Source organism: Pongo abelii, chromosome 9, assembly GCF_028885655.2.
Source record: "Pongo abelii isolate AG06213 chromosome 9, NHGRI_mPonAbe1-v2.0_pri, whole genome shotgun sequence".
Classification (NCBI taxonomy): Eukaryota; Metazoa; Chordata; class Mammalia; order Primates; family Hominidae; genus Pongo; species Pongo abelii.
This window is the reverse complement of record NC_071994.2, coordinates 2,512,498-2,538,696: the sequence shown is the minus strand read 5'-3', so window position 1 is coordinate 2,538,696 and position 26,199 is coordinate 2,512,498. Positions and strand designations below refer to the sequence as shown.

Sequence of the window (26,199 nt, the reverse complement as noted above, 5' to 3'; positions counted from 1 at the left end):
GCCTCACACCACTTAACCAGGAAACTCCCAGCCACCACGGAGCACACACAGTTAACCTGGTCAGGGCTGGAGAAAACCACAGGTGAATTCTTCCAGCTATGGCTCAAGGTCCAGAAGCAACAAAGGAAAGGTAAAACGGACTCCCTAGAAATGAGACGGACACCACCACCGAGGCCATCGCGAGAGGACTCTGGACCCCAGAGGGACAGGGTCCTCTGGCCAGGAAGACACGGCGCCAAAAAGCAGCATGAAACCAGATCTGCCTGTGCATGCTGGGAGCTGAGTCGTGACTCTCTCTTCCTTTGCAGATACTGGAAATATTCCATGACAAGACAGGAAAACACAAAAGCCCAGCCACAGAGAGGTGCTGGACCCAGTCCTGCCGGAGTCCTGCTGCCCACGGCCCACGTTCAGGCGGCTTCTGTGGGGACCCTGTGGGCTCCAGACACAGCTGGCCCTCTGCACCCCACCTTCCTGGCAGCCTCACGGCCAGATCAACTTTGGGGTTTCCCACCAGGCTATGAGCCTGCCCTGCCCTGCTCTCAGCACCTGCCCGGCAGAAATGGCAGACACCACTCAGGCCGATGGAAGGGACCATCCAGGTGTCTGGGGTTGGGGCTGCTGCTGGGACACCAGCAGGGCCCATGTGCCAGCCATAACCCAGGAGCAGAGTCACCCAGACCCCAGGGACACTGTGCACGAAGGCTTGGGCAGGCCTTTTCTGGCCACAACACCAGCTCTACCCTACTTCCTCCTTCCTTCCTTCCAGCCCAGCTTGGAAGCCCCTTCTCCAGGAAGCCCTTTCAGACCACCAGCTCCAGGGTCCTCTCAGTCCTTGGTCCCCCTCGCCTGTGGCACATACATCCTGAGCCACTTGGCAAGTGTGGGGGCTGGGGAGGTGCCCCTTGTATCAGGGCAGGGCCAATGTGTGGGCAAGGGGCTGGGAGCGGCTCTGCCCCACCTTATGGGGTCTAGTGCCAGGGAGATGCCAGCTTCCAGGGCAGCCATGACATCCAGCCACACCCTCAGACGCTACATACCATCCAGAAGAGAGTCCCCGTGGCCAGGGCGGCATACTGCTCGATGGTGGACAGCACGCTGAAGATGAGGCAGACCAGGACGATGAGGAAGCTGCAAGACAGGGACACGGCAGTCAGCATCGCGGCCTCCACCCATCCCACAGATGCACCCGGGGAGTGGAGGGGCCCCGGCCTCAGCCCCGCCCCCGGGTAGGAACAGACAGTGCTTCGAAAACCCAGTCGTCCATTAGCTGGTGAGCACACACTCGAGGTAGGTCCGCACGAGGGATGCTGTCCCGCCGCGGGAAGGGACGAAGCACCAACACGTGCCACCACGTGGATGGGTCCTAGAAATGTGGCGCCAAGGCCAGACACAGGTGACCACCTGCTGACCACCTGCAATGTGGCTACGCCCTGGACAGCCACCCTGGCGTGGCTGCCCCAGGGCGGGGCTGCTACGGGCACGGGGTTTTCTTTTGGGGTAATTAAATGTTCTGGAGGCGGATGGTGGTGATGGCTACACAACTCTGAACGTCCTAGAGCCACTTAGGGCCCTAGAGCCATAAGTGAACTGTGGCGTGCAATTACGTCTCTGCAAAGCTGATTTTACAAATCACTTCCAGAGAGCAGTCAACGGCCCCCTGTCCAGGAGTTCAGGGCCCAGGGCAGGGGTGCTGGTGGTCACAGCACAGAAGCCAGCCTGCCAGGTGGGGGTCCTGACACCTGCACCAAGCATCTGCTTCCCAGAGGAGCCTCCAGGCTGCAGGCTGTGGGCCGCTCTCCTCCAGTTTCACTTCCTCCTCTCCAAGGCCCTGAGGCCGAGCCACAAAACTCATGAAAGGGAAGACGCACAGAGCCCCACCCTGGGGCCAACATTCTGGGCCTGTGGGCAAGCAGAGAAAAGACGGGCCGCCTTCTCTGATCGCCGGAACCATAAAGATAAGGAGCTGCTGCCACTGCAAACATACCCTCCAGGACCCGCCCGGCCTTCCTCCTGCCTCTAGGGGGATTCCCGCGGGCTCCAGAGACTCCAAGGACCCCCATGGATCCTCAGCGACCGGAGAGCCAGGAAGTGGCCACACGGCCCCCAGGGCCAGGGGAGACACAAACAGAGAAAGCCACACACAGACCCTGGGGGCCCCGGCATAGATCCTCCGCCCGGCATAGGGTGCCCCAGGCTCCCTCCGCTGCCTGAGATCCTGCCATCCCGAGTGGCTTCTAACCCACCCCAGGACAGCCAGAAGGCCCCCTGCATTGCCTCTCACCCAGCCTCCTGAAGTCAGCCCCACCCAGAACCCATCCTCTTCCACCTGTCCATATGTGGACAGCCCAGCCCACCCTCCCCAGGCCCCCAGAGCCCACAACAAACAGGCTACCTCCCAGCACAGCCTGCCTCGGCTCATCCTCCTGCTGCACGGAGGTTTCTGGGGAAGGTGGGGCTCTGGCCCCCCACCCCCTTCCCCAAGCTCCTGTGGACAGGGCAATCCTTTCCTGGCCTCTGGCAGACCTACCCAAAGGCCCTTGAGGGCTCACTCAGCCAACGACCCTGCTCAGGCCCCCTCCCTGGGTTCCTCCCTCCCCACAGCCATAGTCCCGCTGCTGGGACTGGGGCCAAAACCAGCAGCTACCATTTCCTCAGCCACCTGCCTCACCGACACCCCATCCCTGCCACACTGGTCAGCTCTACCTGCAGAGCCGAATCCAGCCAGCCCCTGTGCACGCTGCCCATCCATCCTCATCTCCCTCTGACCACGGGGCCCCCAGCCCACACACCCAGCCAGTCAGTGAACCCTCCATGTCGTGCCCCAGTATTTACACCATGATGGCCCCAGATCACCCCAGCTCCTCCCGGCCCTTGTTGCCGGTCCTGACTGTGCCTGGCCCGGCCCACCTCAAGGCCCATGCACCTGCTGCTGCCCAGCCTAAAAGCCCAGCTTCGGGGTCCTGCCGGCGGGCCCTGTCTCATAGGCAGAGGCCAGCTCTGATGTCTGACCCTGGCCCCCACAACACCCCAACTGTGTCCTTTATACTCAAGTATCACCACTGGGACCAGAGTCTGTTGTCCACCCCCTAGACCATGAGCACCCCAAGAGTGGGGCTGCTGCAGTCCACGCCTAGGACGCAGCCTGGTGCACAGTAGGTGATCAGCCCCGTGGGACTTCCTTCATTTAATCTCTAAGCCCCAATGCTGCTGCTTCATCCCCACCACCATTACCCTTCCTCTGCTCCCTGAGGTTATACCCCCACTGGGACATCAGACCCAAAGCACAAGTCTGATCAGCCATGTGGTTTCCAGGAGCACCTGGAAGGCTGGCATGCAGCCCTACCCTTCCTTGGGCCTCAGTCCCCCCGACTCCCACCTGCCCGAAGCTCTGGCTGCATAAGCTGCCTGGCATTTGCACATGCAGTGCTTCCAGCCAGGGACCCTCTCTGCACCCCCACCATCCACACTGCTTTGGCTCTGAGGACTCTTCCTGGCCAGCTTGGACAGGATGTCCAGGCCCTGCCAGGCTCCCTCTGGGTGCTCCTACACTGACCATCCCTGCTCTCATCTGTCTCTGGGACCATAATCCGCACAGTGCTAGCACGGGGTGGATGCAGAGTAATTTGTTCAACAGACATAGCTGGAGCCTCCGGGCCAACCCTGTGGGGAGCCCTCCATAGGGTGAATCTGTGGCTCTCACGGGGACACAAGCAAAGGTTGGTTGGAAGGGTGAGTGCCCATCTGCACTGGGCACCATTCCAGGCACCGGGAACGGGCTCAGACTGGCTCACCTTGCACACAGCATGCTGCTCACTGCCAGGGCAGGGTTCCCTCCAGGGGAAGAGCCTTTGCACCAAGCCGCAGACCCTGCAGCCTTCAAGGCTGGGCTGGGTCTCTGCCCCTTGCTGGTGCAACTGTTGGTTCTCTGCACCCCACCAGGGTTCCCTCCACCATGACTGCCACACTTAATCCTCCTGGACGTGTTTGTTTTGATTTGCAGTGAGCAGGGAAGTGAGATTAGACACAGCCTGGCTCAGCCACGAGGAAGCAGAGCAGGGCTGCCCGGGGCAGAATACGCCACCTGCCTGCTCCTCAGGCCCACGGCGTGCAGAGAGGGCCAGGGCACCATCTGCACATGGAGATGCAGTGCCCACTGGTGACCCAGGCAGCTCCCCTGCCTCAGTTTCCTCATCAACACAAAGAAGCAGCCCACAGGTGCTTCTTCCTAGGCTGTGGAGGGAAGTGTCACCTGACGTCCAGCAGGGAGTCAGGAGCGAGCGTCGACTTCACACTGAGGCCTTGGATGAGCTCAGTGCCGTCTCCTGCAAAGATGTGGCAAAACCCACCATCCACCAGGGGCCCTGGGGAGGATCCACTAAATTGCTGTCTGTCCAGCAACAGGAAGTGCTCCTGGGGGCTGCAGGCCACTGCCAGGTACCCACGCCCCTGGCTCACTGATCACCGGCCCAGCCAGTGCTTTGCAGACAGTAACACAGACCCCTGCAAGACCCTACCAGACTGCGACATCACTGCCACACTATCATCAAACACATGCTACAGGTAGGGAAACTGAGGGTCCTAGGGCTTCTGAGGTCACAATTGGGGTAAACTGAGGAGGAGACACAGGACTGCAGCCTGATTCCCCGACCTGGCATGGCTGGGGTCCCTGGAGGCTGGGCCCTGGGCCCCTTTGACTCTCGGTATGAGACGACTTGGCAGGCTCTGGTCTCGGTGCACGTGAGCAGGGATAGGGCTGCAGTGAGGGTGGCACAGCAGCTTTCCCGTCACCGAGCTTGGCTTCCATCCTCCCGTCTCCTCCTCCAACTCAGATCCTTCTGCTTCTCTTAGAAGAACCCTCACAATCACAGTGAGGGCTCACCTGGGTAACCCAGGACAACCTCCCCTCTCACGAGCCATCCCTCAGTCACCCTGCAAAGCCCCTTTGGCCACACAGCCTAACTTGTTCACAGGACAAGGACACAGACACCTCAGGGGCCACCGTTCAGCCAAGCGACAGCCATGTCCGCGAGCATCCACGCCACTGCCCCAGCCTCTCAGTGACCTGCACGGAAGGCGCTGCACTCTCCCCACTCTCAGATGAGCAAATGGAGGCCTAAGGAGGGAAGGGGGCCATGGGCAGGACCCAGATCTGCTGCCCTGCAGCCTCCAGGCCCAGGTTGAAAGCTTTCAACTTTCAAGAAAAAAAAAAAAAAAACTGTAAACTTCCTCCGAGGCAGAGGCGAGCGAACAGAATTGCCTGCAGCTTCTCTGCCCTTCACAGGGGCACCGTGATGGGTACCTGCGACGTGGAAGCTGAGATAATCCCACTTCACGACCGCTCTTCTAAAAGACCACAGGCGACACTGCCTTCGGCATCTGCCATCACGGCTTTTCAATTCTTGTGCTGTTTGGGTGACAGCCGTCCATCACAGTGGCAGTTGGTGACCTCAGCCACAGCATAGAAAGCAGTGGTGGGGCCGGGTGCGGCGGCTCACGCCTGCAATCCCAGCACTTTGGGAGGCCAAGGCGGGAGGATTGCCTGAGGACAGGAGTTCGAGACCAGTCTGGCCAACATGGTGAAACCCCGTCTCTACTAAAAATACGAAAAAATTAGCTGGGCGTGGGTGGTGGTGCGCGCCTGTAATCCCAGCTACTCAGGAGACTGAGGCAGGGGGATTGCTTGAACCAGTGAGGTGGAGGTTACAGTGAGCTGAGATCGCGCCACTGCACTCCAGCCTGGGTGACAGAGTGAGACTCTATCTCAAAAAAAAAAAAAAAAAAATTAAATTAAATTTAAAAAGAAAGCAGTGATGGATGCTGGTTAGCACCATGTGCAGGGTGGGCATTCACAGGCCGCGAGTGAGGGCTTGGAAACTTGGTGCAAACTGGCTGCAAACGCCACGCGCCTGGGCTTCATGGCACGGATTCCAGCTGCAGGGGCCTCTCCTGCCCATGTCCTGTGCTCGGGAGACACAGTGGGCTCAGATGTGTGGAGTTACTGCAGCAGGAAGATTCTTGACTTGGCCTTGCGGGAGAATACAGGATGTGGCCAGGGAAGACTGCATGTGGGTGGTCCTGGACTAGCCCCCACAGAGTGTGCACCCAAGTGGGCGTCCACCCCAACCGCCTGGGCAGAGGTGCCTGGGAAAGTCCTGTGCAGTGGAATCGCGGCTGAGGCAGAAGACAGGGCTCCAGGCCCAGGGGTTGGGAGCCAGCAGGGGCTGAGGAACGTTCCCCCGCAGGCCAGGCAGATGGTGGGGACAGGTGCCCATGGGCCAGGCTGGCTGTCAGCCTTGCCATATTCTGAAGGCTAAATGATTCTTCCAATATCTTGATATACCATGCTAGCCTCAGAAGGAATTATATGACAAAGCTTACTTTTATCTACTCCAGATAAAAAGAGTTTTATCTTATTTACCGCTTTATCTATTCTTGTCTTGGGCGGAGGTGGGAACCTCACAGGTGCCAAGCTGGGGTCCCTGCCCTTGAGGCACTCAGGGCCTGGGGTGCCTGTGTCCCCTCCTGCCTCTGCAGGGCCACCTGCCACCCCCTCTGCCTCAGCTCCAAGGCTAGGCAGTCACAGTCCCCCACTCTGCAGAGCCGAGAAACTGAGGCCCTGGGAGAGGACGAATCCTATGCGTGTTCTGGACACGGAGTGGGAAGCAGGGCAGGCTAGCGAAGGGGTGGGGGAGAGAAGACACCGACTCCCCCAGGTCATGTGGTCCCCTGAATGCTGTCCCACCCGAGCTCCCAAGAGGGCATGGTCATGCGGGGGGCACTGCATGAGCGGGGAGCCCACCACACCCCAGGAAACAACCTCCTACTTGTTCCCCTTGACAGCAAATCGGCCTCAGAAGCAGTCATGGCGAGCACCAGCCCTGAAGGCACCCGGTGAATTATCTGACATCATTTCAACATCTCAGCCCTGGGTGCCTGGGAACACAGGAGAAGGCAGGAACCCTGCCAGGGTCACAGCACAAGACGCTGCGGGAGGGCTCCCCCGGGGTGCAGGCAGCGGGCCTGGGTGGGCTCCACGGCTCAGATGGTCTAGGGCTAAAGCGAGTTGAAGGCTGGAGACTCCATGACCTGCCCTGCCGCACACACTAGGGCCCCTGAGCAGTGCTCCTAAATGGGCCTGGTTGATCCAGGTGACCCGCCAAGCAAATCCAGTCCAGGCGGGGGCCATGCCAGGAATCTGGCCTTCCGTGCCCACTCGGGGACAGGCCCCACACACAGTGAGTGACAGCCTCTTTAGCCCATGGGGGGCGTTTTATAACCCTGAGATGTTTCCCAATAAAGTTGAGAAACCTTAAAGAGAGCCACCTACTTCACGTGCAAAGACACATGGGCAGCTCAAGGGTGCCCTTAGAACTCCAGCTCGAAGCCACTGCTCCATGGAGCTCACCCAGGGTCGAAGCTGAAACCCCGGGGCGTGTAACCACTGGAGCGTTTCACAGAACTTTGCACTCTCGTGACCGTATGCTTAATTTCTTGAATCTGTAAACATTAAAAATTACGTTAATACTTGAAGAGTTTTGTCAGTCTGAAAGCATCATGTATGGAAGGACATGAGCAGCACAGAGGCACCCTGAGGACACCGGACCACACAGAGTGCCACTCACAGAAGCGCAAAGGCCACAGGGCTCCACTCAGGAGGCACCCAGAGCAGCCAAATCCACCGTCGCAGGGAGGTGGACAGCAGGGCCGGGGGAAGAGGGGATCTGTGGACATGGGGAGGACGGATCCATGGTCCCGGAGAGCAGGACAGCAGGGCTGGGGAGAGGGAGTGGAGTTTCATGGATGCAGAGTTTCAGTTTGGGAGAGAAGTTTTGGGGTGGATGGTGGTGATGGTTGCACAACCATGTAAATGTACCTATTGCCACTGAGCTGTGACCTTACAAAGAGTTAAGACGGTAAATTTTGTGTTATGTGTATTTTATCACAATAAAAAACACATTTTTTAAAGGAAACAGCAAACAACATTCATAGAGCAAGCATCAGAGGGTTCAAAATGTTTCCCGTGGCTGGTAAATGAGATCAAGCAATGTTCAAAGACCCCTACTGGGGACGGGACCTCGCCAGGCTGATAAGCAGACAATGGGTTTGTTAAGCGAACCTAAAGCCAAAGGCAGGATAGGGCCTTGAATGTGTAACTTCAAGAGATTAAATATTGATGCTTAGACCCCAAACCACATCTAGGGGCTTAAAAAAAAAGTCATCCTGGGAGACTCCAAATGCCTCCAAAACCCATGCGCCCCAGGAAGGAAACACCGGGGGCTGGAGAGGACAGGCTTCCCCTGCTCGCTCGCTGGCCACCAGCAGGTCTCCCTCCATCCCTGATGTGGCTGCCGGCTCCAGGGCTGCTGAGCTCAGAGCCCTGGGATGTGGACGCCCAGGGGCAGAGGTCTCACGGCCTGCCAGGGCTGTTCCCCCGGGCTGAATCTGCACCTCAGGAAAAGCTACCAGCTGGTCACCCCCTCACCAGTGGCTGTCAGCAGGCAGCCTCAGCAGGGTTTGGGAGTCACCAAGGTCCCCACAGGTTCACCTGCTTCCTGGCTCTGCATGGGTGGAGGCTGGGCCAGGCATCTCCCGACCCCTCCCAAAGGGGTGAGCCCTGGCCCACACCGAGGGCCCCACGCTGGGCTGGACACTAGGCACAGGATCCCCCCTCTGAACCCCACGTGGAAGGTGTCACATCATGGAAGTCCTGATGAGGAGACAGAAGCCCTGGTGAGGCACGTCTGGTCCCAGGCTGCCCCCTAGAAGCCCCCTGGATTGGGGTCCAGGAGGCACTACCAACCGATGGGGACACCGAGGCTCAGACACAGCATGGGACGCGCCCAGACTGGCCGACTGCAGGGGCCCCAGCCCCACCACTCGGTGCCATGGTCCTGGAGCAGGAATGCCACATCAGGCCATGCATCATCCTGGGTGGCAGCCTCTGCAGGCTCCCGTGTCCTGGGTGTGTGCTGTACAGCACATGGCCGGATCCTCCTTTGTTGAATCTGTCCTGTCTTTTAGGAGGACACGTGTCACTGGACTTGGGCCCCCTGGGTAATGCAATCACGCCTCTCCGGACCCTCAGCCTCAGCTGCAAAGGGGTGTTTTCTATGTCAGGTCACATTTGCAGCTTCCAGGGATGGAAACCAATGTCTGGGGGGCCACCACCTGCTGTACTATGACTTATGATAAGTATTTAATACATTACTTATGATCATTATTGGTAGATTTTGAATTCTTAAACACCAGAATTAGGTATTGGTCAAAAACATACATTAGTTGTTGTTGTTTTTTGGTTTTTTGTTTTGTTGTGTTGTGTTTTGAGACAGAGTCTTGTTCTGTCGCCCAGGCTGGAGGACAGTGGTATGATCCTGGCTTGCTGCAGCCTCAATTTCCTGGGCTCAAGCGATCCTCCCACCTCGGTCTCCCGAACTGCTGTGATTACAGGCGTGAACCACCATGCCCGGCCTCATGTCTTAATTTTTAAAACATAATTCAAAATGTGCTCAAAGCTCAGAGTTTCCTTTTCACCCTCTCACCTCCAGATCCTTAATGGAATTGCATCTGCAAAAATTCTTTTAAAAAGAGGGTCGCATCCATGCACACTGGTGTCAGCACAGGGACGTCTCTCTCACCATTCAGCCACAGGGCATCACCCAAACCCTGTCATGTTGGAGAGAAGGGAGCTGGGGGTGACGACTCCCGGCACAGGCAGGACATGTCTGGCCCATCTGCAGCAGGCAGTTGCCACGTCAGGAGTAGGTCCATGAGGCTCCCTAGCACTGCAGCCCCTCAGGGACCACCACTTCTCACCAGAACGGCAACAGTTGCCCCCCAACCATTGCCCCTCAGGCCCCCACACAGCACCCTGTCTGCCATTGTCCACACTGCCCAGGTGGTTGGCAGGGCCTTGGAAGCCTCTCCCCTGGCAGTCACAACAGGGCACAAACCACAGAAGCAGCGTGGATGTGATCCCATACCCGCTTCACAGACCCACAGCCTGTGCCTCCCGGTCCAGCTCTGGGTGCATGGACGCCTCCCCACCAGACTGGGCCTCCTTGGCCCAGGGCTCCCGTGGCCTCCCCATGCCTCATGCTGTCTTAAACTCTACCTGTGGCTTGTTCCGCGGCAGCTGAGTCTCATTTCTTTAAAAAGTTCTTGAAGGCAATGGGATCCACAGCCCAAAGGACACAACAATGGGTGACTTGGTATGGCTGGGGGGTAAGATTTCTGCCCTCTGTCTCCCGAAGCCCCAAGTGTGCTGTCCCCGTTAGACACAGCCGCCAGCCCGCCTATCAAGGAGCCATCCTAAACCTGTGTCCCACAGCAGGACCAAGGCTGTCCCCAGCCTCTTGGGGTTTCAGCTGACACCTTTTCCAAAACAGATCTGGACTGGGAACCCCAAGAAACAGGTCCCTCCCTGCCGGCTTTTGGCTGGGCCCCCACAGAGCTCCTGTGCCTGCAGCACCTCCCCAGAGGCTGGTCCCCCTGCCGTGGCCACCGGGCCTGCACCCCAACTGCAGCCCACTCCCCTGGTCTCCGTGCCTCTGTCTCTCCTGTCCCAAGGCAACGTCTACCGGCAGCCGGAGCCATTGGGAACGTGCAAGTCCTATCAGGCCCCTCCCATGTTACAAGACCCCCCACATGAAGGCTGGACCCCAAACCCTCCTTCTGGGGAGGCCCTGGCCTGAGCTTCCCTGCCAGGCTCTCAGGAGGCCTCCAGCTCTGGCTTGTACCAGTTCATGGACCGCCAGGCAGCCACTGCCACCACTGCCTCCCCGACCACAGCAGGGGCTCCCCAGGCAGGGGCCCACCAGCTGTATTCCCTCCCTCCGAAGGCCCAGTGCCAGGCTTGGGATGCACATTTGTGAAGTGTTTGCTGAATGACTGATGGTGTGAATGAATGTTTAGGGTAAACCCTGAAGCTCGGTGAATGAAGTCTCAGTGCTGCCTCCTCCATGCAGGCCTCCGGGTGAATATGGAAGTGAGTTAGGCTCCTTAGGCTCTGTTCTTTTCCTTCCTATCCCACCCCACACCACAGGCTCAGCCTAGCCCCTGAGTGGCCTTTGAGCAGGACATGGTACTGAAGCAGCGTTCTGCCACCCCCTCACCCCCAGGCTGCATGCCAATAGCACAGGTTGACAGGTGGCTGGGAGCCTCCTGGGGTGGGCTCTGACGTGAGCTGCGGGCACAGGCATGGCCACCCCAGCAGGCAGGTGTGAGCAGGCAGCACATGCAGGCATATGCTCCCAGGGCCATGGTCCCACTGGCCAAACCAGTCCCTCTTCCCTGAAGGAGCAGCGTCTTAGGGGCTGCCCCAGAAGACCAAGTCAGGACAGGTGCAGGAGGTGGGGATCCTGCCAGGCGGAAACCCTGCCATCCCACCTGGCTGCCATGCCACATGCCTGGACGTCCTGGGACAAGGTCCTGCCTTTACTTCCATTCTGCCTGAGTCCTGCCAGACAGAGAAGTGAGGCGCCACAGGCCAGACAGCGACACAGCGGGGACTCAACATGCGTGGGGCCCTGGGGAACGTGCCCCAAATCCAACCCGTCCCAGGGCTTCTCAGCCCTGAGCCCCCTTCAGTGCAGAAAGAATGCCACGTCTCCCACCAGAGCCCTCCAGGGTGTCCCAGGAGCTTCCCACCTGGAGATCCATCAGGTGCATCTCACCCCATCCCCATCACCAGGAACCTGGATGCCTCTGCACCAAGAGGTGCCAGGTATGTGTGCCCTTTTCAACGGCCCTGCAGGGTGGGGACTGATGGGTCCAGCTGCGCACGGGGCTCCTGGACGCTCAGGCCTTGCAGTGGGGATGAGGGCTGGCCCCGCCTGGCACCTACCAAGGGCTCATTCCCATCTCACCCGGACACCCAGGGCCCTCGACCACACCTCAGTGCAGAGCCTGGAGCCTGGGCCCTGACCCCTCCTTTCCAGGAGCAGCCTGGGGGGCGAACACAGCCATGCTGAAGGGCCCTGCCATGCCATCCCGAGTGTCACGTCAAAGCCCTTCGGAGGCACTAGAGGAATAGGTGCTAGGGGACCCTCAGGCTGCCAGGAAGCATCCCAGTGACACCAGGCAAACTCTGCGGGGTCATGGCAAGGTAGGGGAAAGATCAGGAGGGGTCAGAACAATGTCCCTTCCCACCAGAAGAGCCCAGTGCAGGCCTGGCACAGCTCTGGGCCAGAGAGGAAATGTCCTAGGCATGGTGGGGCAGGTGGCCTCTGTGGCAATATTTGGCTGGGCATGGCTGTGTCCTAATAAAACTTTATTGACAAAATCAGGTGGTGGCTGTAGCAATGAGGACCCCAGCACAGAGTCCTGCTGAGAACCCAGGGCTCTGGCAGGATGGCGTGTGGGTGTCTGCACCTGTGTGTTGGTTTCAGGGGACCCACTACACAATCAGGAGCACCCAATAGTGGCATGTAAACATCAAGCAAGGGCAACTGAATTGGGAATGTCCAGCTCCCTGTCCATCTCAAAGGCTTTCTGGGGGCCAATTTTGAGCCCGGAGATTGAGAATTCAAACAGGAACGTGTGCCCCCAGAGCTGGCAGCCACATCCCCTTTACAAACAGGCTCTATAGTGGCCCCCAAGAAGCCCAGTGAGTCGTTGGTACCAGGCATGAGGGGAGGCTGGGACTGAGCCATGTAAAGCCCACTTCCTCCTGTCGACTCTAAACTTCATGAGAAGCCTGAGAAGTGGACCCATCCCTTGTTCACAGGAGAGGAGGAAGCTCAGAGAGGTTAAGGGACCTGCCTCGAGTCACACAGCATCAAGCGGTTGGCAAGAACTGAACTCTGGGTCTCCTGACAGCATCACAGGTCCCCATTGCACCTCAAAGCACCCCGAAAACTATAACCCAGAAGTAAGCCTGGAGTGGTGGGCATCCAGGCAGCCTGGCCTTCCTGAGGGAGATTCCAGCAGGAGCCGTGGCCTGGGGGTGGACGGATAGGCCCAGGGGCTCAGTGAGGAGAGCTGTGGGATGCCTGATCCCTGGGGTCTGGGCTGTCACTGCAGCCATGGCACACACAGAGGTGGTCAGGGCCTCAGCAGAGGATGGGGGTGGCCAGGCTCTGGGGTGCAAGCAGGAAAGCCATGAGCTTCTCCTGGGGCCGGGAGGGTGCAGGTGGCCCAGCAGAGGCACAAGCCCACCAGGGCCGAGGGCTGCTGGGAACGGGGCTCTGTGCTCCCAGGGCCGGCCACACCAAGCCTGGCTCCCTGGGCTGTGATAAGACACCCACAGAGAGTATATTTAGAAGGCGCCGGGAGGACAAACTGAAGTGACCCCATGGATGTGGCCCGATCTGCCCCAGGACACTCGTCTCATCTCTGTGAGAGGCCTGCCCAGGGTGGGGAGGGGCTGGGCAGACCAGATGCACCTGCGCACCCCCCACCCCAGAAATGGCGAGGCTCTGCCTGGGCATGGCCTGGTCCCAGCAGCCTTGTCCCCTCACCCCTACTGATGGCGGCGACGCTGTCCTGGAGCAGAGGGTGGTGGTCTTGCTGGGCAGCAGGGCCTCGGGGACAGGCGGGAGGGGTGGACAGGCCTCACCACTGCTGGGCCAGGGGCCCTGCCCTCACACAGGGCGGGCTTTAAAGCCTCCAAGAAGTGAATGAAATCATGTCCTTTGCAGCAACATGGGTGGATCTGGAGACCATGATCCTAAGTGAACAGAAAACCAAACACGGCACGTTCTCACTCATGAGTGGAAGCTAGACAGATGGGATGCCTGGACGGAAAGACGGAGAAAGGTCACTCTGGGACTCCAAAGGGGAGGTGGAGAGGGTGGGAGGGTGAGGGCTGAAAAATTACCTATTGAGTATAATGTCCAATATCTGGCTGATGGGCGCACGAGAAGCCCAAACCCACCATTATGCACGTAACAAACGGTATGTGTACTCCTCGAATCTAAAATAAAATAACATAAAAAAACAAGAAAGACTTGAGGAAACCAGCAGAGCTCCCAGAGCACCTCCACTCGGAAAGGGGGAAAGGTGCGGAAAGACAGCAAAGGCCCCAGGTGCCCTGGAGCTGCCAGGTCAACACGACCCACTGGCGGCTCAGGGTGTGGGTTCTCGGGGTTCATCCCTACTTGGAAAGTCCCTCCTCACATCTAGCCCAAGTCTTTCTTTTTTTTTTTTTCAAGACGGAGTCTGGCTCTGTCGCCCAGGCTGGAGTGCAGTGGTGCAATCTCGGCTCACTGCAAGCTCCACCTCCTGGGTTCACACCATTCTCCTGCCTCAGCCTCCCAAGTAGCTGGGACTACAGGCATCCGCCACCACGCCCAGCTAATTTTTTTGTATTTTTAGTAGAGATGGGGTTTCACTGTGTTAGCCAGGATGGTCTTGATCTCCTGACCTCGTGATCCCCTCGGCCTCCCAAAGTGCTGGGATTACAGGCGTGAGCCACCGTGCCCGTGAGCCACCGCGCCCGGCCAAGTCTTTCTTGCTGTAGCTTGGTCTCCTGCATAGGGAAACCTCCTACCCACTACAGAGAACACAGGGTGTCCCTGGAAATGGAGCTGCTGTGTGGCCTCCTTGAGCCTTGGTTTCCCCACTGGGACATGGGAATGTGTCAAGGGCACCCGGCAACCTGAGCCACGTTCATCCTCAGATCAGCCCCAGCCACACCTCAATATTCCACAGATGGGGCAGCCCCAGGCTCCGGGACCACAGGCACCTGGCAAGATGCCGCCGGGCTCTATGACCAGCTAAGAGCGAGTTGGGAGGCGGCCAGTGTCCTGCACGGCAATGCGCCCCAGCCAGCTCCCTCGGCTCTTCTCAATGCCTCCGTGGCCGCCAGTGAGGTAAGGTACGATGATGGCGGGGAGGGGGGCATCTCCCACTCCGTGGAGGGCCAAGCCAGGAGCTGAGGGCAGCTCAGGTTGGGGAAGCTGACCAGGGCATCAGGAGTGACCTGCACACCCCCCAAATGGAGACAAAGAGTCCCCCAGTGTCACTGTGGGGCCCGGGAGCCACCTGCCTCTCTGAGCAGCTGGGTAAGCCAGCATGGGACAGGCCCCAAGCACACACCTTGCATGCCGGGGGGCATCAGAGGCCTTGAAATAGGCAGGTGGGGCTTTAGCGGGCAGGTGAATTCTCTTTCTGCACCTGGCCTTCCTCCCTCTCCCAGCCCATTAGAAGGGGCAATAAGGGAGGGCTTCTCAGAGGTGGAGGCCCAGTCCAGGCAGAGAAAATGGCAACCTGTGCAGAGCCCAGAGGAGAGAGGAGAACTCAACCTGCAGGGATGGACGGAACTCAGGAGAGAGGCGGGTGCGGAGGCAGAGAAGCAGCGGCCGGGGTAGCTGGGACACCCCCAGGCTCTGGTGATGGAGGCTCCCAACAGCAGGCAGGTGGCTGTCTCTCCCAGGAGGCCCCAGCATGGTGGACTGGTGTCTGTGGAACCCTGAACACGGCAGGGATGCCTTGGGCCCAGCAGGGACCTCAGGCCGGCAGGTGCCTGGGCCATGCCCTGGGGAAGAGGGCCCAAGACCCCTTAGGCTCTGTGGCTCTGAGGGACTGCCCAGCACTTTGAGGGCAGGGCAGGTGGGTCCCATCCCAGACACTCCCCTTTGATCCGCAGGACAAACAGCTGCCCCACCCTCATGTCCCATGGGTCCCTTGAGGTCATGAAACCTTTCCAGCTGAGTCCAGAACTGAAACTTAGAGAGAGTCTTTGCATGGCCATACCAGGGGATGGCCAAGAAGAGCAAATAGGGCTCAGGTGAGTGACGCCCCCTGGAGTTGTGCAATGACATGGCCAGGAGAGTACAAAGGTCCTGGTGGGGGGGTCCCTGTACCCACATCACACAGGGTCAGGATTCCCCCCCAGACAAGACCTGGTGGCCCAGAGCACAGCACAGCATCACGGCTTTCTCCTTGGGAGCTCTCTCCTCGGAAGACTGCTCTTCCCAGTGAGCCGGCCAGGGCTTGAGCAGCCTCCTTCCTGAGCCGCCAACTCTCCGTCCTCCCAAGATCCCTGCTCCAGGGCCCACTGCCTTCCCAGAGCCAGAGCTCCTAAAGCCCCATCATCTGCTCCCCAAGACCATGGGCCAGGAAAACCCTCTGCTGACACAGCAAGGATCTCGCCAAGGGGACAGACCTCCCTGGGAAGCGGGACACGCCAACCCCCATGGCTGGGGGTGCCTCCTCATTGGGGTTGTTTACCTAAACTCCAGGCAGGCAGGCAGGCAGGCACCTCCAACCTCCATGACCAGTGGTGGCCCTGAGGTATCCCCTGTAACAGCAGGCTGGACCAGAGAGTATGGCCCCAGGCACCCAGGGACCCAGCCCAGCTCAGCCTCAGGCCCAAGGCATGGACATCCCTGCTCAGAGAGCAAGAGGCGGCCAGAGGGCCTCAGCACAGGGCTGCGCATCCCCGGAAGCCACTGCAGGACACTTCAACTCACACCCTGCTGGCCCCATGCGGTCGTGGCCACACTTGTCTTGAGGGAAGACTGGGAGGGATTGTCATCCCAGGTGGCCGTGTGTCCCATTGCAAATCCGGGTGTGTGGGGGCAAGGATGAGGGGGAAATGGGGATTCAGAGGGGGAGGTGGGCATATTGGGATAGTTCTCCTGGCTGCCCAACTTGGGGGCATCACTTTTCTGCCAATCCCAGTGGCCCCAGGCATCAATGGGGACGATGCAGAGGCAGGGGCAGCCTGCGGCCCTCTCCCGCCCCAGCTCCAGCACCCGTAGGGCCCTCAGTCCAGGGAAGGCTGAGCATGTGCGGTTCTCATTGTCACCGGCTGGGCAGGCTGAGTGCTCAGCAAGCTTATGGCCCAGGTTTTGTGCAAATCTTGTTCAACTGAGTGTGTAAGGCCCATGGGAAGCCCTGGCATTTGGGAGTCACCTAACCCTGGGACGAGACACAAATCTCGCATGCTGAGCCCGACAGCGCAGTCCCTGACGTCTTTGCCCTCCAGGAAGCAGCCCCATTTCCTTTCTCTAGCTGGCCCGAGACAAATGCTCACACTTCCTCTGCACTGCTTCCTCATGCCCTGGGCACTCCCGCTCTGACCTGTGCCCTCCACCAGGGAAAACCGCAGGCTTTTCCCTGCACAGGGGGCTGCAGGCCAGGCCGGGCTCCACAGGGCAGATTGAGGGGCCCGCATGTGGCCAAGCACCCCCTCCCCTGTGCTCCTGCATGGAGGTTTCCAGCTCACAGAGGACCTTCTGGGCCACAATTCCACCAGGTCTGGCTTTCACCAAATCCAGGAGTTACTCATGGGCCTGGAGGGAGGAAGTGGCTAATTTTGCAACAGGCCTGGCAGGGGGCATCGAATTATTCAACAACAGATGCATTTAGCAGTTTTATTTCTGTCCGGGTATCCTCAGTCCCGCCCAACAGGAGCCCAGCTCTGGCAGGAGGGGCAGGTTGGCACCTCTACACAGCAGCCGGGAGCATGGAGACCTCTCACCCATCACCTGCCATAAACCACTAGTCATGGAGGATGGACTCCCAGGCCACAGACTGACCAGGACTCAGGTAAGCCATATTACCACCCACGCAGAGATTGACCCTGAAGGGCTCCTGGGCCTGACGAGGTGGTTCTGGCTCCATGGGGTTGGGGGAGAGTGAGAGGGCATTCAGAAACAGGAATCAGGCGGTGCCAGCTGCCTCCACAGGAAGCCCTCCAGTGGCAACCTCTGGCTCTCAATTCTGGCCCTGCTGCCAGGAACAGTAGGGGCTGCCCCCTTCCCCACCCCACATCTCCTCCTTTTCAGTGACAGCCACACTCAAGCCGCATCCCACAAGAGCCACATCCCATGCCTGGCTTTTGTCCCTGCTGCCCCCAACCCAGGAGGCACATAGTGTGTGCCTGGCACCAAGTTGGGCTCCAGGGGTGCAGCGACAGATGACACAGGGAGAGAGAAAATAAACCAGTAAATGAACACATAAAACCACCACCAGTGGGGAAAAGAGAAAGGGTGACGTCTCCGGGAGAGGCAGGGCAAGAGGGCTGCCCCAGGAGCTGGTGCGGGATCTGAATCGGATAGAGAGCTAGGGACAGACCCTGCAGGCAGAGAAAACTGCACGTGCAGAAGCCCCGAGGCATGGCCTGGTCTGGGCCAGGGGAGCAGAGTCATGGGCAGGGAGATTTACTCACACTGCGATGGGAGGAAGACCACGCCCAGGAGTGCCTCTGGGCCCAGGAGCGACATCTGAGCGTGCCAGCCTTCCCAGGACCTGGAGGCAGGCTCTGGCCTAGAATCTGCTGCTAACCAGAGAAGCATCTGGCCTGGGCCTCAGAGACCAGCTGGAAGGAAGGGTGGAACAACACCAGCGCGGCTTCAATTTCACGGACGTTGCCCAGAAGCAGAGAAAGCCCAACATGTTAGCCTTGTTTGTTCGTTTGAGACAGGGCCTGGCTCTGACACCCAGACTGGAGCGCAGTGGCACAATCTGAGCTCACTGCAACCTCTGCCCCTGAGCTCAAGTGATCCTCCCACCTCAGCCTCCAGAGTAGCTGGGACTACAGATGTGAGCCACCACACCCAGCTAATTTTTGTATTTTTAGTAGAGACGGGGTTTCACCATGTTGCCCAGGCTGGTCAGGCTGGTCTCAGAAACTCCTGGCCTCAAGCAATCCACTTGTCTCAGACTCCCCAAATGCTGAGATTGCAGGCGTGAGCTAACATGTCCAACAAACATTTATTTATTTATTTATTTATTTATTTATTTTTAGACGCAGGGTCTTGTTCTGTCACCCAGGCTGAAGTGCAGTGGCAAGATAATAACTTGCTGCAACCTTGAACTCCTGGGCTCAAGTGATGCTCCTACCTCAGCCCCTCAAGTAGCTGGGACCACAGGTATGTGCCAGCACACCCAGCTAGTATTAATATTTTAATTTTTTTTTGTAGAGATGGGGTCTTTCTATGTTGCCCGGGCTGGTCTCGAACTCCTGGGCTCAAGCAACCCTCCCACCTTGATCTCCCAATGCACTGGAATGACAGGCCTGAGGCACCACGACCGATCCCAATTAGCCTTTAAACACCAGGAAACCAAAGTCAGATGCCAGGACATATCTAAAGAGAGAGGCAGCCCTGGCAGTGGGTCTGTTCCCGGCTGTCACTTGTCACCTCTGTGGGCATTTCCCAAGCCAGGCTGCATCATGCCACCATTGGCCGGCCCCGCCAGGGTTCCCTGTCCACACCTCCCAGTCCACTTGGCTCAGCCAGCAGCCGCCCAGCCCTGCTCCCCACCCCTGGAAGCCCTTCTTTTCTTTCTCTATCCCAGGACTGTCTCCTGGCCCAGACCCAGACAGCTCACAGCTGAGGAGGAACAAAGCAGAGGAAAGGGACGTGGCGTGACATGCTGGGAGTGAAACGCTGACACCTCCGTGGCCATCTGGGACCACGGCCTGCACTACTGCCCTCACACCCGGACCTGGAGCTGCCACTTCCTGCCTGCTTCCCAGAATAGCTGGGCACATCCTCTGAGCAGGCTGCCCTGCCTTCCCCTGCCTCTGCTCAGGAGAGAGACTCCTCCTAGGACACCAAACAGCCCCCCACACAGCACAGACCCAGCCTCCCAGCCACCGGCCACTCACTGGAGCAAAGGGAGCCAAGTCTGGCTTTGGACAGGAAGATGGGGTTTGCCAGGCAAGGGGTGCAGAGATGCTGAACTTGAACATGGAGGGGAAGAAATGATGATGCCGAGGGAAGGGGCCCTGGGATCCTACCAGCCCCTACCCCAAAGTCCAAAGCCACTCTTCATGAAATATTATGTGATATTAAAAACTTAAATTTTCAGTTTCTTGAAACAGCAAATAAAAGCCTTGAGATAGTTGCTCTATCTCCCAACCTGTGCTGTGTGCTTTTGGTAGCAGAGTCTTCCCCCCAGGGAGCCCCAGGTTCCCCAGTATGGGGCATGTGTTGTACTAATTTCAAGACCTCTATTTCACCCTAAGCAATACCTTCTCCTCCAGGAAAACTTCCAGATTGCTCAGCCAAATCCTATGCAGACTCTGCACACACTTGCCCAGGGCTGTGCCCCTTCCCCACAGCCCTCATCCAGCTGGAGCTCTACATTCTTCGTTTGCCTCTGTGACTGTAGGGTGCCCTCCAGTGCCCACAAGGGCCAGGCTGTGTGCATCAGGCACATGGGTGTGGAGGGAGCACACGTTCAACTGTGACTTTCCTTAGCCCTCCTCAAGCCTGTATGAGAGCAGGGAATTGATGGCTTTCTTCCTAAAAAGCTTAGTTCAACAGTCTTGCCCATCCCTCCCATTTGGGGAGTTTCTATAGAAGAAGCCAGGTGGTCACTGCCATCTTCAAAGATTCCCTGGGGGTCTCTGAGCAACAACAGGAGATCTGGGTCACCCACATCCTCTGTGCTCTGAGAAGCCCACCTGCTAGTCTGGGAGTCTGGGTCCTGGTAGGTCCCAGCCCCGTACATGGAGGCTGGGACTCTGCCCTGAAACCTCTCAGGCACGAACACCCAGCTGGTTATATCATCACCCTCTCTGCATGACGGATGGGACACTCCACTCAGGACCCACACTCCTCCCCGTGCAGAGCAGCCAGGCCCTGGGAGCTGTGTCCTGACCTGAGGTGCAGTGTCTAGGGCACTGTCTGGACAGTGCTCCCCAAAGCTTGCCCCGCCAAGCCCAGGTTCCAAGACAATGACGGGCTCCTGGCCTAAAGTCTTTCCAAGTCATATCTCCGCCGGGTAATGGCAAGTCAGACAAGCCAGTATGGTCCCCACAGGAACCCAAAGACCCTTGGTGACCACCATGGGTTGGTGGAGGTTGTGGCACCTCAAACATGCATGCCTAGTGTTTGCAAATCTCACCTTCAGCAGCAGCATCCCTGGAAACCCCCAGCTCCACTGCCATGGGGCCAAGACAGCACAGACCCTGCTGGGGCCCAGGCCAGCTCTGTGGGGCCGAGCTGGGTGTTTGTGCCTGAGAGGTTTCAGGGCAGGGTCCCAGCCTCCATGTACGGGGCTGGGACCCACGAAGACCCAGACTCCCACATACGTGTGTGGAATAAAACAACCCCACATCACCAAGTCAAGGCCAGTTCTGAAACCTCTCAGGAGCGCTCAACACAAGAGTCCTTTGTTCTTCCTCCATCGCCCCTGTGGAGGCTGCAGGACACCCACGCTCCTGGACTTGCCTTCCTTGCCCTCAGCCTCCACAGCTGCCATCACATGGCCCTCGCCCTCTGCCCTTCCACCCACCCACGCTACGGGAGGCCCTGTCTAGCCCCCGCTCTCATGTCATTTACACACTGACACCTCACCTAACCTGTGAGCCCAGCCCGCACTCTCTCCCCAGAGCTCCCACCTGCTGGTCTTACTGCCTTCAACCCGCCTCACCTGGCTGCCTCACAAACACCTCCAAGATAACATATCCCCAGCTGCACTCCTTCGCCCCAACCCTGACCCATCCTCCCAGATGCAAGGGCTCCTAGCAGCATCCTTGCCTCTTCCTCCCCCTGCACCCGCCACCCTATCTACCTGCAAACCCTGTTTTCTACAGCAGTGGTCCTGACTTCTCACCCTTCCTTCAAACCCTCTAGAGCAAACCACGCCGTCTCATCCCACAGCCACCTCTCAGTCACAGCCTCCTGCCCATCTCATGTCCTGCCTGGTGACCCAACACTCCATGCTCCACTTAGAGGCCAGAGGGACCTCGTGAAGGCCCCAGCCAGTGGGGTGAACTTCTAAGGAAGAGGTCTCAGGCCACTCTCTGAGAAAAGATTACCTTAGATCATGCACAAGAGCAAACTCCAAACGGACAAGGAGCTAAATGCTGAAGACAAGACCCCAAACTTCTAGAAGAAAACACAGTGGATTCCCCTTAACCTCGGTGGAGGAAGAGGCTCTCAGCTGTGGCCCTTAATCCAGAGGCAGTAGAAAGAAGCACGATAAATTTGATGATATGAACATGCAAAATTTCTCATAGCAAAAAGCACCATAAGTAAAGTCAAAGACAAGTGACCAGCTGGGAAAACAATTCACATTAGTCCAGACAAACGTTCTCACAATATAAATGACTTAAAAATTGAGAGACCAAGAACCAAAAACCCAATAGAAGAAGTTGGAAATGAGAAGACAGACGATTCACAAATACACACACACATGACTTTTAGACACAGGGAAAACATTCAAATTCAATGTAATTACAGAAATACAGATTAAAACAAAGCTATGGACCTGGCAAAAAGTAGTGTGACAGCACACTGCTGGAGCAACTGTAGAAAAAAACGGTATGCTCATGCGTTGCTGGGGGAGTGCAAATGTGCAACCGATCTGCAGGGAAATTTGGTCACATCCAACAAAACTACGGGCTTCTCTTTCAGCCCAACACTCCCATTTCTAGGAATCTACTCTGAAGATAACACCTCCAACAATAGGAACATCCATACCTACAAAGTTATTCTTTGCAACATTGTTTAAAGAATACAATAGACATATGTATAAGGCTATACTTTGCAACATTATTTATCATTGCACAATACCAGAACAACCTAAATGCCCATAAATAGGAGAGGGTTTGAATAAGCATGGCACATCCAACCATAAAATATGGGGTGGCTGTAAAAAAGAATATGGAAGGACCCCACAAACTGATATGTAGTGGTCTCTAGGAAATACTATTATGTAAGAAAAGCAAATTCAAAAAGTTCATGTATAGTCTTTTCGACAAGTGATGGTGGGATAACTGAGTATCTACATGCAAAAGAATAAAGCTGGATATACAAAAATTAACTCAAAATGGATCAAAGGTCTAAATGTAAGGCCTAAAACAAGAGAAACACATAGGAGAAAATAGAAGGACTTTGGATTTGAGGATGATTTCTTGAATATGACATCGAAGGCACAGGCTCCGGTGAACAGTGCCGCAATAAACATAGGAGTGTGGATCTGTCTCTGCTGGACTGATTTTCTTTCTTTTTGGATATATAACTAGCAGTGGGATTGCTGGATCATAGGGGTTAAGCACATGGACAAATTAAATTTTGTGAAAATGTAAAATCTGTATATCAAAAAGTACTATTGGCAGCATAGATAAACATGATCCAGCTACATGCTGTCTACTAGAGACTCATGTTAGAGCCAAAGACACAAAAAGATTGAAAGTGAAAGGGTGGAAAGGGTGGAGAAAGAGGTTCCATGCAAATAGCAACCACAAGAGCAGAGTGGCTACACTAACATCAGCCAAAAATTGTTTTATAATAAATCTAAAAAGGTTACAAGAGACAAAAGAGGACACCACATACTAATTAAAGGTTCGACACTGCAAGAAGATGTTACAAATAACCATTATAAACATTTATGCATCTAACAGCTGACAATCAAAAGATACAAAGGAAAAATTTACAGAACCGAAGGGAGAAATAGTTCTACAATGATGGTGAGAGACTTCAATACCACATTCTCAATAATGAATAGAACAACCAGGCAGAAGTTACAGAATAGAGAACTTAACACAATAAGCCACCTAGATCTAACCAACATACAGAGAACACTCGACCCATGACTGCAGCATGCATGTTCATCCCAATGCACGTAGAAATGTTCCCAGGAGAGATCAGGCCACAAATTGAGTCTCAAAATACTCAAAAAGATGCCAGTCATACAAAGGATCTTCTCCAACGATAATGGGATAAGGTTAGAAATCAATAATAGAAGTAAAATGGAAAAATTAACAAATGTATGGAAATGAAACAACATACTCTTAACCAATGAATCAAAGAAAAAGGGGGGCAGAGGGAGAGAGAGCATCAGAATAAATAGTTAATGCATGTAGGGCTTCATACCTAGGTGATGGGTTGACAGGTACAGCAAACCACCATGGCACACATTTACCTATGTAGCAAACCTGCATGTCCTGCACATGTATCCTGGAACTTAAATAAAAAAAAAAATCAGAAGGGAAATTAGAAAATACTTAAATGCAAATAAAGATGAGAACGCAATGTACCAAAACTCACTGGGACACAGCAAAAGTGGTACTAACAGAAAAATTTATACCTATAAGCTCTTTTTCTTTTTGATTTTTGTGGGTACGTAGTAGGTGTATAGATTTATGGGGTCCATGAGATATTCTGACATAGGCACACAGTGCATAATAATCACATAGAGGTAAATGGGGGTATCTACTACCTCAAACATTTATCCCTTGTGTTACAAACAACCTCATTATACTCTTTTTGTCTTATTTAGAGACAGTCTCACTCTGTTACCCAGGCCGAAATGCAGTGGCGTGATCTCAGCTCACTGCAACCTCCACCTCCTGAGTTTGAGTGATTCTCATGCCTCGGCTACCCAAGCAGCTGGGATTACAGGTGTATGCCACCAAGTCCAGCTAATTTTTCTATTTTTTGTAGAGAAGGGGTTTCACCATGTTGGCCAGGCAGGCCTCGAACTCCTGGCCTCAAGTGATTCACATGACTTGGCCTCCCAAAGTGCTGAAATTACAGGTGTGAGCCACCATGCCCGGCTCTCTTTTAGTTATTTTTAAATGTATAATTAGATCATTGACTACAGTCACCCTGTTGTGCTATCAAATACCAGGTTTTATTCATTTTTCTATTTTTTTGTTGTTTCCATTAACCATCTCTACTTCCCTCACAACCCCCACTACCCTTCCCAGCCTCTGGTAACCATCGTTTTACTCTATCTCGAGTTCAATTGTTTTAATCTTTATCTCCCACAAATAAGTGAGAACATGCAAAGTTTGTCTTTCTGTGCCTGGCTTATTTCACTTAATATAGTGACCTCCAGTTCCATCCATGTTGTTGCAAATGACATGTTCTCAGTCTTTTTCATGGCTGACTAGTATACCATTGCGTGTATACACAGCATTTTCTTTATCCATTCATCTGTTGAGAGACACTCAGTTTGCTCCCAAATCTTGGCTATTGTGAACAGTGCTGCAATAAACACAGGAGTGTGGATCCTTCTCTGCCGGACTGATTTTCTTTCTTCTGGGTAAATAACTAGCAGTGGGACTGCTGGATCATAGGTAGCTCTATTTTTAGTTTTGAGGAGCCTCAAAACTGTCCTCCACGGTGGTTGTAGTAACTTACATTCCCACCAACAGTGTACAAGGATGCCCTTTTCTCCACATCCTCACTAGCATCCATTATTGCCTATCTTTTGGATAAAAGCTATATTGACCAGGGTGGGGTCATATCTCATTATAGTTTTCATTTGCATTTCTCTGATGATCAGTGATGTTGAACGCCTTTTCATTTACCTATTTGTCATTTGTCTTTTTTTAAATTTTATTATTATTATACTTTAAGTTTTAGGGTACCTGTGCACAACAGGTTTGTTACATATGTATACATGTGCCATGTTGGTGTGCTGCACCCATTAACTCGTCATTTACATTAGGTATATCACCTAATGCTATCCCTCCCCCCTCCCCTCTCCCACAACAGTCCCCGGTGTGTGATGTTCCCCTTCCTGTGTCCATGTGTTCTCACTGTTCAATTCCCACCTATGAGTGAGAGAACATGCGGTGTTTGGTTTTTTGTCCTTGCAATAGTTTGCTGAGAATGACGGTTTCCAGTTTCATCCATTTGTCTTCTTTTGAGAAATGTCTATTCAGATCTTTTGCCCATTTCTTAATTGGATTATTAGATGTTTTTCTTGTATGGTTGTTTGAGCTCCTTATATATTCTGGTTATTAGTCCCTTGTCAGATGGGCACTTTGCAAATATTTTCTCCCATTCTGCAGGCTGTCTCATTGTTTCCTTTGCTGTGCAGAAGCTTTTTAACTTGATGTGATCCCATTTGTCCATTTTTGTTTTGGTTGCCTGTGCTTGTAGGGATTACTCAAGCAATCTTTGCCCACTCCAATGTCCTGGAGAGTTTGTCCAATGTCTTTTTAGTAGTTTCATAATTTGAAGTCTTAGATTTAATTCTTGAATCCACTTTGATTTGGTTTTTTAATATGGTGAGAGATAGGGGTCTAGTTTCATTCTTCTGCATATGGATATCCAGTTTTCCCAGCATTGTTTATTGAAGAGACTGTCCATTTCTCAATGCATGTTCTTGGCATCTTTGTCAAAAATGAGTTTGTTGTAGACATATGGATTTGTTTGCTGGGTTTTCTATTCTGTTCCATTGGTCTATGTGTCTGTTTTTATGCCAGTACATGCTGTTTTGGTTACTACGACTCTGTAGTATAATTTGAACTCAGGTAATGTGCTCCCTCCAGTTTTGTTC

The 26,199-nt window shown here is 55.3% G+C and overlaps 1 protein-coding gene across 1 annotated transcript in view; it reads right to left on the bottom strand.

Moving 5' to 3' along the window:
* KCNQ1 (potassium voltage-gated channel subfamily Q member 1) overlaps positions 1 to 26,199 on the bottom strand; it is a 407,444-nt gene that overhangs the window by 324,062 nt on the left and 57,183 nt on the right. Inside the window, exon 2 of the mRNA XM_024255585.2 lies at positions 1,041 to 1,131. Coding sequence (XP_024111353.1) covers positions 1,041 to 1,131 — 91 coding nt within the window. The remainder of the gene's footprint in view (positions 1 to 1,040; positions 1,132 to 26,199) is intronic.